The following is a 13561-nucleotide window of genomic DNA, read 5'->3' as shown; positions in this document are numbered from 1 at the left end:
CAGCACCTTACCGAGGATCAACCCAACATACCGAGGCATATGAAGAGCCGGACGGGATGTGATTGCCGTCCGGCCGGGTGTAAGATGAGTGCCGGCCGGGCGGACGGACACCTCGTCATGGGGTAGGGAAAGAAGGACAATTTATATCTTATGACAGCGGTCAAGTCCTATGACTAGGCCATACTCCTAATCTGGCGACGAGGTGTTCTGCTGTCCCATCGAGAGAGTGCTTGGACTGCAGCAGTATGGTGTCAAGTAAGCTCTCTGACAAACACATACCGAGGTATGGGCTAAGAACACGTGTTTACCTCGATTGGTGTGCATGAGCTTCCTCCAGCTCTATATAAGAGCTCACAGACTTCGCCGGAGGTAGAGTAACTCTCATATTCGAGACCACTTTTTTGCTTCTTGCTTGCCTGACTTGAGCGTCGGAGGGTCGTCGTCGGGAACTCCTTCCCGGCCCGACTTCTTTGCAAGTTTGCCGGAGCTTCACACGGTCAGCGGGGGAGCCGCGTCATCAACTAGGAGAGCACCATGTATCCGGTGCCCACTGGTTCAACGATTCGGACAGGATCACACAGTTTAATCTCTAACTAGGTAATCGACTTGGCTTCTCACTTCTATTTTGCTTCGTCTTATCCATCTCGTTTCACAAACCGCGGTGGTTTGGTGGTTAATTTCGATGTAGAAGTCGATTCTAATTAACAAAGGAAGCATTCCAGAGGCTCACCTGATTTGCCATATTTTCTTCTGTCTTTATCCATCTTTTTTATTTTCATTGATTTTTCAAGATTGACGTCACCAATGCACTGTTCTTTCCCTATTTCCTCGTGATTCAAATGCCTATAAAGCTCAATGGCGTCTCTGAAGTCACTTCATCATCTAAATTCCAGACAACATCAGTAAAGTAAAGTAGTTCTTGTAGCTTCGCAAAAATGGCAGCTTTTGCTCTTTCGTCTCCCTCTAATTCCTTGTACAGATCTTCCTTCTCTCTGATCCCCACCAAAACAGCACCCGCTCCTTGATTCAGGGTCTCTGCCTCGGCCGCAGCGGCCGTCGCCACCCCGGCGGCGCCGGCCACCATGCACGACCTGCTCTCGGTGTCACACACCGCTGGCGCCAGCGAGATCCGCGCGGCGTACCGGCGGCTGGCCCTGCGGTGGCACCCGGACGCGTGCCGCTCGGCGGGGGAGGAGCGCTTCTACGCGGAGCGCTTCATGGAGGCGCGGGAGGCCTATGAGGTGCTCTCCGACCCCGCCAGCCGCCGCAGCTACGACCTCGCGCTCTCCGGCGACCGCTGGGCCGCAGCGGTCGGCGCTGGCCCGGCCTTCCGCGAGGGCCGCGGTCGGCGGCGAGAGGCCAGCGTGACGGTGTTCGGGAATTGGGACGCGCAGCTGGACGGGCTCCGGCGGCGATCGGCCGTGACGGAGGCCGACGGGGAGGAGCCTTGGGGCGGCCGCATAAGGAGGGCCACCCGCGGCGCCGCGGAGACTGCTGTCTAAGTGGCGGCGGATCGGTATCAAATCGACGTCTCGATCGGATCAAGCGACGGATCGACATATTTCCCTGCGGCGGCGGCTCGACGGAACGATCAAACACACGCGGCCTTCGAATCTAAAAGGGATCTCAAAATCTATAACAAGAAAAATACTAACTCCGGCACCAAATTGTGACCAACGGAGCTCTCCAAGATCTTCAATTGTGACCAGATTATAATGGCTGTACTTATCCTTTTGGTGGTTTCAGGCACCAAATTAAATGGAGATCTAAATTTGTGAAAATTGAAATATCTACATGTGGATTTTCACTATAATTTGTTTCTCAGTTTGTTTTTACCCTAGTTTTTTTTGGCAGCCGTATCTTAAGAATAAGAGCAATTACCTAAAGAACTCATAAAATCCTTTCTTTTCATTGAAAAAAAGCAAATGGAAGGTGAAAATCAATCAGAAACCCTTTAGTGGATGTTTAATCATCAATAAACCACCAAATTGAATCTCCAAAAAATGATTTAAAAAATAAAAAATTTATTTGAAATTGTTCATTTTTAAAAACCTTTGGCACTTGGTAAGAGTCTTTCCTTTCAATGACACAATTACATCAACAATCTCATGGACTATTATGGTTGCATTTTGCCTATCGATAAAGAATCTTGTGTTTCACAACACCTCAATTCCCAAGCTACTATGCACTTGGGCTATTATCCATTTAAAAATCAAAACTAAGGAGGGTTTAGGCCTACAATTGTAAAGATGAGCTTGGCATAATTTGCTTTAAAGCCCCATTTCACTTCAACCATGTATGATCCAATCAATACTAATAGTCTTATGCAAGCAATGTGTTCCTAACCAATCTACATATTCATTGTTCCTGCTTGAAATCATCGACGAATGAGCCATCGATAAAGTGTCTTCGATGTTGAACAAGTCATGGAGTGCCATGAAAGAGGAAGAGAGGGTGCAAGAGTTGAAGGACCAGGAAGCCAAATGGAGACTAAAAAGATAGGAAAGAGAGTGAGAATGGAGCCCAGGGATTGCCCCCACTCAACCATTCTGATGCTCAAGTCAATCTCCAACAGGGGAGAAATGGAGAAGATGAACAACAAATGAGTGTATCTATGTTTGCGCGCATGCCCACAAATGCAGGCTCATTTTATAACACAATTGAAACAATACTTTTCTTTTCATTACTTAGATAGCATGTCACAATAGAGAAAGTGTCACATCAATGTATCATCACAGTATCACCGTCGTATCTACCGTCACATCACTCATGTGTTGTACTTATAGACGACTCCAAGTGCTATTCCAGGTGTCATGTTAGTCCACAGGATACAGAAGTAATTGGGCCCAAAGGGCCTGGTCCATTAAGTTAGATCGGTCAGATCGAGAGGAGTGAGCTAGGGGGTCCTATATGCAAGAGTGTATAATCGGTGGGGCCAAATGGAATGATGGAGCTGAGAAGGATGCATAATAGTTATCAATAGCTGAAGCTAAGCTGAAGAGTTAAGTGGACAAAACTGAAAAAGTCAGGGAAGCTAAGTTGAAAGAATTAGGGGAGTTGAACCTAGGAGTTAAGTTGCTACTCGGAATACCGTCCTAATTCCCCTGTAAAAAAATGTGTACAAGCATAGAACTATCCTAGCTACCCATGTGTTCTACTAAAGTTAAATTTTGATTGCAAACGATGCTTAACATTATTAATCCAAATTTCCCTTTAGAAGTTAAACTTGGATTGGGAACGAAACTTAACATTATTACTCCAAGTTCAACCGATGTGATCTTCCTAAGTTAAACTATATTATAGAAGTTATCAAATATCTATTTCAAAGATCGGCTTCCAGGTTAAACATGGCGAGGCACTAGGCCTTCTTGAGTATGAGAGCATCCACCACTTCCTAGACAAAGTCTCACAAAGAAATCGGATATTTAACTTCTTATAGTAAACTAGGTTTAACTATAGAGACCTCAATAGAAACACATTATCGAAACATGAAATCGAAAAATAAAATCGATAAAAAAAATGATAACTTAAAACCGATAATCTCTTGTGTTTGGTTTTTCAAAATCTATACAAAAGATGAACTAGTTATGATGCGGAAACTAATAACTAGTTATACCTTTTATAGCTTATAGACCTCTTGATTTTCTATTGTATTCCTCTCCTTCTCTTGGGCGTTGTGTGGGCGACGATCTTCCAAGATGAAATCCACTCAAGCTTCTTCCAAGGCTTCCAAGATCCGACCACCAAATAACCTCCAAGGGATGTTAGACAAGAGAGTTTCCTTCTCTTCTTCTTCTCCTTCAAGCAACCGAGCACCAAGAGATCTCCCACAATTGATGCCGCCGGCCTCCAAGAGAGAAAACAAAAGGAGAGAAGAGAAAGAACAAGGGGTCGGTTACCAAGGAAGAATAGAGAGGAATAGAAGATGTGTTATGAGGTGAAGCACCCTCTCCTTCTCTTTTATATTTCTTGGTCTTGTCAAAAAAGGAAAGTTTTATAACAAAAAATAAAACTTCCTTTTCTCCCATGACATGGCCGGCCACAAGCTTGTGCTCCGAGTAAGGAAAGATTTTAAACAAAATTAAAATCTCTCTTTTAAAATCCCTTTTGTGGATAGTTATAAAAGGAATGTTTTATAAATTAAAATCTCTCTCTCTTTTAAACCTTTTATGGATATCTATAAAAGAAAAGATTTAAAATAAAACATGGTTACAAAAAGGAAAGTTTTATAATAAAAATTAAAATCTTTCTTTCACATTATAGATAACTACAAATAAAGAAAGATTTCAAAGGAAAAATTTTAAAATTTAAAACTCTCTTTTAAAACCATCATAAAAGGAAAGTTTTTAACAAAATAAAAACTCCTTTTATTTCCTTTTGTGACCAATCTAAAAAAGGGAAGCTTTATATTAAAATCATCCTTTTAAATCCTTTTTATGGATCTCTATAAAAGGAAAGATTTTACAAAAAAAATAAAACTTCCTTTTCTTCTTGTGTGAGGTCGGCCCCTTGCTTAGGCACCAAGCAAGGCTTGGTCGGCCCTAGCTTGGGCTCTAAGCTTAGCTTGGCTGGCCCCTTGTTTGGTCTCCAAGCAAGGTTTGGCCGGCCCTAGCTTGGGCCTTAAGAAGCTAGGCATTTGGGTGGATATAAGGTTTTATATAAGAGGCTACAATAGGGACCTAGAGGAGGAATTGGTTTTGGTCTCCTGATGAGCTTGAGCTTCCCATGTTCGCCTCGAACACCCAACTCAAGTTCATCAATAATATCTCTTTCCACTAAAGAGTTATTATTGCACTACCGCACTAATCCCATATTACAATATGAGCTCCTTCTTATCATGAGTGTGTTAGTCTCCCTGTGTTTAAGATATTGAATGCCCACTAATTAAATGAGATACTGACAACTCACTTAATTAATATCTAGCTCCAAGAGTAGTACCACTCAACCTTATCGTTATGTCGGACTAAGTCCACCTGCAGGGTTTGCATGACAATCCTTATGAGCTCCTCAAGGGGAATCATCAACCTAGATTACTAGGACACAGTTTCATTCTATAATCAATAACACACCATATAAATAATATCATTTCCCAACTTATCGGGCCTATTGATTTAACGAACTAAATCACACCCTTTGATAAATTAAAGAAATAAATATTAAGTATATGTGCTTGTTATTATATCATGATTAAGAGTACGTATTTTCCATAATAACAAAGGTTTTGTTTTTTTTACGTAGTCAGTATAAAAAGAAACTACCTCAAATGGTCTTGCTCAATACACTCATAGTGTACTAGTGTAATTTTATAGTCAAGATAAACTAATATCAAATTACACTACAACTACTCTAATGGTTTATCCCATTCTATCTTGGTTGTGAGCAACTATTTATAATTTATAAGGAACTGATAATATGATCATCTGTGTGTCTCCTCACACCATGTTATCTACAATATAAATTAAATGGATAACTACACTTAGCATAAATGTAGACATTTGACCAATGTGATTCATACAAAAAACTAGGCTTTTAGTATACATCCTAACAATCTCTTACTTATACTAAAAGACTATGCTGCCATATGTACTGCCATACATCTGTTCTCATCCCCTCAACATGCCCATCAAAAGCTCTTGTCTTAAGGGCCTTAGTGAAAAGATCCAGGTTATCTCCTGATACAATCTAGGCAACAATAACTTCTCCTCGTTATACGATATCTCGTATTGGGTGATACTTGTGCTCTATGTGTTTACTTGCCTTATGGGCTCGTGGTTCCTTCGAGTTTGCTACTACACCAAATAATTTTGGGTAAACCAGGAATCACATCTAAGTCCATCATGAAATTACTGAGTCATTAATCTTCTATGGCTGCCTTAGAGACTGCCATATACTTTGCTTCCATTGTGGAGTCTGAACCGCATTTCTACTTAACACTTCTCCATTGTTATGGCTCCACTTCCTAAAGTAAACACAAAACCCCGAGGTTGACTTACTATTGTCCCTATTTAATTGGAAATCTAAATCCGTATAGCCCACAAGGAGCAAGTCATCTGCTTGGTAAACTAGCATATAATTTCTAGTCCTTCTCAGGTACTTTAATATATGCTTTACGACACTTCAATGTCCTTGTCTTGGGTTACTTTGATATCTGCTAACCATGCCCACGACAAAATAGATATCCGATCTTATATATAGCATTGCGTACATTAGGCTTCCTACAACATAAGGAATTCCCTTCATTTCCTCTATCTCTTTTGATGTCTTAGGAGACATCTCTTTAGATAAAGATACTCTATGCTGAAAAAGGTAGAAAACCTTTCTTGGAGTTTTGCATGCTAAAACGAGCTAGGATAGTATCGACATATGAAGCTTGAGATAAGCACAACATTCTTTTCTTGCGATCCCTTATTACTTTGATCTCGAAAATATGTGCACATTCTCCCAAGTCCTTCATATCGAATTGCTTGGACAACCATACCCTTACTTCCGATAACACTTTGATATTGTTGCCAACTAACAAAATGTCATCTGCGTATAGTATAAGAAATACCACCACGTTTCCATCATACTTCTTGTATACACAAGACTCATCCGGACACTGAATAAATCCATAGGACTGGATTACTTCATTAAACCGGATGTTCCAAGACCTTGAAGCTTGCTTCAGTCCATAAATAGACCGATTGAGCTTACATACTAGATGTTCTTTGCCCTTTGCAATAAACCCCTCTGGTTTCTTCATATGGATGTTTTCTTCAAGACTTCTGTTAAGGAAAGCTGTCTTGACATCCATTTGCCAAACCTCATAATTCATATGAGCGACAATAGATAAGAGTATCTAGATAGACTTAAGCATAGCTATTGGCGAAAAGGTTTTCTCATAATCGATTCCCTCTTTCTGAGTATACCCCTTCGCAACAAGCCTTGCTTTGAAGGTTTCCACCTTCCCATCATCCCTCTTTTCCTTTTGTAGATCCATTTACATCCAATAGCTTTTACACTATTTGATGGTTCTACTAGCTCTTAGACTTTGTTAGAATACATAGATTCTATTTCTGAAATCATTGCTCTTTGCCAAGTTGTTGCATATTTATCTTGGAGTGCTTCATCATATGTGTAGGAATCAGGTTCATGTTCACCAGGGATCAAGTCCAAGATTCTCCCATAAATATGAATCTACCAGGTTGTCGAACAACCCTCCCATTACTACGTGTTACTGCTTGTAATTGTGCATCATTTGTGACACGTGTTGCAGTTTCTAGTGGTATCTCATCTTGTACAGTTGGTACTAGTTTAGACGCGTCTTCTCTAATTTTCTTAAGAACAATTTTTCTCATGGGCTTGTGGTACATTACATAGTCCTCTTCTAAAAATCGGGCATTGGTGCTAACAATGACCTTCTGATTTTTAGGACTATAAACCTCCTTTTGTTTCTCTAGGATAGCCCACAAACAAGTGAACTCTTGTCCAACTTATTAGTGTTTCCCTTCAGCGCATGTGCTGGACTACCCCAAATCCGAATATACTTCTGACTAGGCTTACGCCCATTCTACAATTCTATGGGAGTAGAGGGTTCTGACTTTAGAAGGTACTATGTTCATTGTCATTTCCAGAGTATATCCCTAAAATGAATTTGGTAATTCTGAATAACTCATCATCGATCTAACCATTTTCATAAGAGTCCTATACCTTCGTTCTGCCACACCGTTCTGTTGGGGTGTACCAGGTGCAAACAGTTGGAATTGAATCCCGACTTCTGATAAGTAACTCCTAAACTCTCCTAAGAGGTACTCGCTACTACGATCACATCGTAGTATCTTGATACTTTTACCATGACATTTCTCCACATCAGCCTTGTACTATTTGAACTTATCAAAGCACTCAGACTTGCGACGCATCAAGTAAATGTACTCGTATCTCAAATAGTCGAAATATTCAAAACTACCTCTTGCCTGGATAGTCATAGGTCAACACAAATCAGAATGAACCAATTCCAACACATCTTTGGCTCTATACCCCTTAGCCTTAAAAGGTCTCTTGGTCATTTTTCCTTCCAAGCAAGACTCGCAGGTTGGAAAGTTTTCCACCACCAACAAACCCAAAAGTCCATCGACTTTTAACCTTTGAATCCTACTCAAGTTAATATGACCTAGCCTTAGATGTCAAAGATATATTTGGTTCATTTCCGAAAGTTGTTTTCTCTTATTAGAATTAGAAGATGTGTTATTAATTTTCATTTGTTACATTGTGGGATTTAGAGTATATAAATTGCCAACTAATGTACCAGAACAGATAATCACTCTATTTTTCTTGAAAACCACTTTGTCATCAAAAGAAACAGAATATCCATTCTCAAATAGTTTAGAAATTGAAATCAAATTCTTTCTAAAACCTGGTACATAAAGGCAATTTCTCAAAATCAATGTTTTATTCCTATCAAAGGATAAATAAACATCTCCTACTGCAACAGCCACCACTTTCGTAGCATTACTCATGTAAACGGTGATTTCTACTTCATGTAGTCGTCGGGTTTCCTAAAACCCCTACAATGATTTGCAGACATGATCAGTGGTTCCCATATCTATACACCAGGTACCGATAGATAACACCACTAAACATATTTCAACAACTAGTAAGATACACCTTTATTGTTCTCATTCCTGAGAGAACAGTCCACCTTAGTGCCCAAGTCTTGTTTCCAATCATTATAATTGGGACTAGTAAGTCTACTCTCTAGTATAACAGCTAGGGAATTGAAAACTATTTGAAATCCTAAGAATCACAAAGTATTTGGTTAACACCAACACCTTAAAATCTCCGTGAATTTTGTATGTCATGTTAGTGTGGACATATACAAATTCAAACATTTGTAAGAGGAGATTTTATCCATCAATTTTATTATCTTGTTAACCTAACTTTATGACAAATAAAATTCGTAGTTGGTATGTCTTCGATCAAATATTCGGTCAAAAACTTTAGAATTTAAAATAATATTGATTCCTCAAAATAATATCATTTAAATTCACCAACACCTCAAATACCGTGAATTTTGTATGCCACGATAGTGTGAACGTATACAAATTCAAACATTTGTAAGAGGAGGGTCTTACCCATTAATTATCTTGTCAACCTAAAATAACCTTAAATACCATGAATTTTGTATGCCACGATAGTGTGGACATATACAAATTCAATCATTTGTAAGAGGAGGTTTTACCCATTAATTTTATTTTGTCATCGTAACTTTATGATAAATAAAATTACCTCAAACACCATGAATTTTGTATGCCACGATAGTGTGAACAAATTCAAACATTTGTAAGAGGGGGTTTTACCTAGCTTTATGACCAATTAATAGTTAGTTTTTCTTCGGTCACACAAATAATAGCAGTGACTCCGATGGGGAGAATACTATTAAATGTGCTTAAGTGTATACCATTATTTAATACTAAGTCCACTAAATAGAATTGTGCCCCTTCAGTTGGAGAAGATCACACACATCCTAAATAATTTTCTATAATCATTCATTAAGGAAGTTTGATCTAGTGATCTACAAACAAACTCATCCGATGTGGAGGAAGGCACTCAGAGCCAACGCGCAAGTTTGAATGCATCACTTACAAACCAGTAATGGAGACCCGTAGAATTTAATTAAATTCCTCTCCCACTTAGTAATTTAGAATGAGGAATTTTAACATGCACACAAGCACATAAACTCAAGCACACACGGCATAAAAAGCAATAAATAAGAAAAAGAATTTTCCAACTATTATGGCCTTTATCCATAGCTGTCCTCCGTGTGCCATCAACCCTACCTGCTACCATCTTTAGCCACTCCAATCGCGTCTAGTCGTCGCATCTATCTTGCTTCTTTTTCCGCTGCGCTTCTAGTCCTCAAATAGTCCCACGTCTCACAAGGATACGATCCGCGACAAAAATAAAATTTTATATTTATCGATCCTATATTCCACGAAGGAATGTACATATAATCTAGATCGAACAAAATGTAAAATCCTAATAACTAATACAGCTTCTGTTGTATTTAATATTACAATCATGCATACACATAAAATGCCCTCGACATATTCGAGGGTCCAATCACACACAAATACAACATGACCATAATAGTTGGATCTAGGATGCCTGTAACCACAGAATTAATCTATTTGCACATCCTACTATTATCATGCCTAAATTATGTATGACATGTGCACAATTAAACTAAAAACCAAACACACAGAGGCTAAAACCTTGCTCTGATACCAATTGTTGGTTGCTACTCAGAATACCATCCTAGTTCTCTTGTACAAAAATTTATACAAGCATAGAACTATCCTAGCTACCCATGTGCTCTACTAAAGTTAAATTTGGATTGCAAACGATACTTAACATTATTAATTCAAATTTCCCTTTAGAAGTTAAACTTGGATTGGGAACGCAACTTAACATTCTTACTCCAAGTTCAACCGATGTGATCTTCCTAAGTTAAACCATATTACAAAAGTTATCAAATATCTATTTCAAAGATCGGCTTCCAGGTTAAACATGGCGAGACACTAGTCCTTCTTGGGTATGGGATCATCCACCACTTCCTAGACAAAGCCTCACAAAGAAATCAGATATTTAACTTCTTACAGTAAACTAGATTTAACTATAGAGACCTCAATAGGAACACATTATCGAAACATGAAATTGAAAAATAAAATCGATAACAAAAATGATAACTTAAAACCGATAACCTCTTGTGTTTGGTTTTTCAAAATCTATACAAAAGATGAACTAGTTATAATGCGGAAACTAATAACTAGTTATACCTTTTATAGCTTATAGACCTCTTGATCTTCTATTGTATTCCTCTCCTTCTCTTGGACGTCGTATGGGCGATGATCTTCCAATATGAAATCCACTCAAGCTTCTTCCAATGCTTCCAAGATCCGGCCACCAAATAACCTCCAAGGGATGCTAGACAAGAGAGCTTCCTTCTCTTCTTCTTCTCCTTCAAGCAATCGACCACCAAGAGATCTCCCACAATTGATGCCGTCGGCCTCTAAGAGAGAAAACAAAAGGAGAGAAGAGAAAGAACAAGGGGCCGACCACCAAGGAAGAATAGAAGATGTGTTATGAGGTGAAGCACCCTCTCCTTCTCTTTTATATTTCTTGGTCTTGTCAAAAAAGGAAAGTTTTATAACAAAAAAATAAAATTTCCTTTTCTCCCATGACATGGCCGGTCACAAACTTGTGCTCCAAGAAAGGAAAGATTTTAAACAAAATTAAAATTTCTCTTTTAAAATCCCTTTTGTGGATAGTTATAAAAGGAATGTTTTATAAATTAAAATCTCTCTCTCTTTTAAATCCTTTTATGGATATATATAAAAGAAAAGATTTAAAATAAAACATGGTTACAAAAAGGAATGTTTTTATAACAAAAATTAAAATATTTCTTTCACATTATAGATAACTACAAATAAGGAAAGATTTCAAAGGAAAGATTTTAAAATTTAAAACTCTCTTTTAAAACCATCATAAAAGGAAAGTTTTTAACAAAATAAAAACTCCTTTTATTTCCTTTTGTGACCAATCTAAAAAAGGAAAGTTTTATATTAAAATCATCCTTTTAAATCTTTTTATGGATCTCTATAAAAGGAAAGATTTTACAAAAAAAAATAAAACTTCCTTTTCTTCTTGTGTGCCCCCCTTGCTTGGGCACCAAGCAAGGCTTGGCCGGCCCTAGCTTGAGCTCCAAGCTTAGCTTGGCCTGCCCCATGTTTGGTCTCCAAGCAAGGCTTGGTCGACCCTATCTTGGGCCTTAAGAAGCTAGGCTTTTGGGTGGATATAAGGCTTTATATAAGAGGCTACAATAGGGACATAGAGGAGGAATTAGTTTTGGTCTCCCGATGAGCTTGAGCTTCCCGTGTTCGCCCCGAACACCCAACTCAAGTTCATCAATAATATCTCATTCCACTAAAGAGTTATTATTGCACTACCGCACCAATCCCATATTACAATATGGGTTCCTTCTTATCATGAGTGTGTTATTCTCCCTGTGTTTATGATATTGAATGCCCACTAATTAAATGAGTTACTGACAACTCACTTAATTAATATCTAGCTCCAAGAGTAGTACCACTCAACCTTATCTGTTGGATCGAGATCGCGCTAGAGGGGGGTGAATAGCGCTCGTGGCTATTTTGTTCAATTATCGGAATCGTAAGAATTATCGGAGTAATTAAACAGCGGAATAAAACAAAACAAGCACACAGTGACAGGAGGATTTTTACTTCGTTCGGAGCCTTGATCGACTCCTACTCGAAGGCCCGCGATCCTTGATCGCTTCCGGTGGGCAACAACTATAAGCTCGATAAAATGATTACAAGATGAAGTACAAGTAAATGGAAAAACTAGTTATACTGACGACAACAGTAGAATTTAGAAGCTTCGGGTCGTCGGAGACTTGTGGCAGCATTTTCGGGCGTCTTTCGGAGCAGCACGTTGAAGAGAGAAGACTTGGAATTCGTTGTTCTGAAGTGCTGGTCGAAACCCCCTTATAAAGGGTGTTCAAGGCGCCTTGAAGGCTTTTCAAGGCGCTTCCATGCTGCCTGGTCTTCCGCGTGGATCAAAACTGACCTGGTCGAATTTCATCCATTCAAGGCGCCTTATAGCCCTCTCAAGGCGCCTTCCAAGGCGCCTTCTGCCTTCTCCAAGGTGCCTCCAATGGTGCTTCGCAGCCAGCTCAGCCTTTGCACCCGAGGCGCCTCCAAGCTCCATGGAGGCGCCTCGGACACTGTTCATCCGAGGCTTTAGGTTGCTCCTTTGCTCCTGCAAGATACGTTAGTCCCAAACACTATCCTGCAACACAAAGTTAGCACAATAAACATTATTAAAGAAGTATAGACAGTCTCCGGACTGTCCAAGTCTGACTTCGGATTTCCATCCGGAAACCCTAGGTCGACCCGACGCCTACTGTTCCCTCTACGGGGAACGCGTCCTCACCTACTCCACTCAGGAGATTTACCTGTTGCTAGTCGATCCTCTAGATCGACTGGACTTTTGCTCAGCACTCGATGCTTCCGGACTTTCTGCTGGACATCCGCTTCCCGGCTAGTCCAGTCTTTCACCTGGTTCGCGACACCAGGACTTTCCACCTAGGGTTACCACCCCCTAGGACTTTTGCCTGAAGCCATCGACCTGCCAAGACTTTCCGCATAGGGTTACCACCCCCTATGACCTAGGGTTACCGCCCCCTAGGGTTTTTCTCTACCTAGGGTTACCACCCCCTAGGACCTAGGGTTACCACCCCCTAGGGTTTTCCATTTACCTAACCGCAGCTAGGACTTATGCCTAAGTACCACTTAGGACTTTCCTGCAAACTTGTTCAACATATTAGAAACCAAAACACCTTAACTTTGAACCCTTTGACATAATCAAAACATAGGTTCGATCGTCGGATGCTTCCCGCACCAACATTATCGTCATGTCAGACTAAGTCCACCTGCAAGGTTTACATGACAATCCTTATGAGCTCCTCAAGGGGACATCATCAACCTAGATTACTAGAACACAG

At 39.9% G+C, this 13561-nt stretch overlaps 1 protein-coding gene across 1 annotated transcript; it reads left to right on the top strand.

The window, feature by feature from the left end:
• Positions 1 to 1082: 1082 nt before the first annotated feature.
• Positions 1083 to 1502, top strand: LOC121999278 (chaperone protein dnaJ 20, chloroplastic-like). Its single transcript, XM_042553978.1, has one exon. The coding sequence runs from the start codon at positions 1083 to 1085 to the stop codon at positions 1500 to 1502; it is 420 nt and encodes a 139-aa protein (XP_042409912.1).
• The last annotated feature ends 12059 nt before the right edge of the window (positions 1503 to 13561 follow it).

Source organism: Zingiber officinale, chromosome 7A, assembly GCF_018446385.1.
Source record: "Zingiber officinale cultivar Zhangliang chromosome 7A, Zo_v1.1, whole genome shotgun sequence".
NCBI classification, from domain to species: domain Eukaryota; kingdom Viridiplantae; phylum Streptophyta; class Magnoliopsida; order Zingiberales; family Zingiberaceae; genus Zingiber; species Zingiber officinale.
This window is presented reverse-complemented; position numbering and strand designations above follow the sequence as displayed.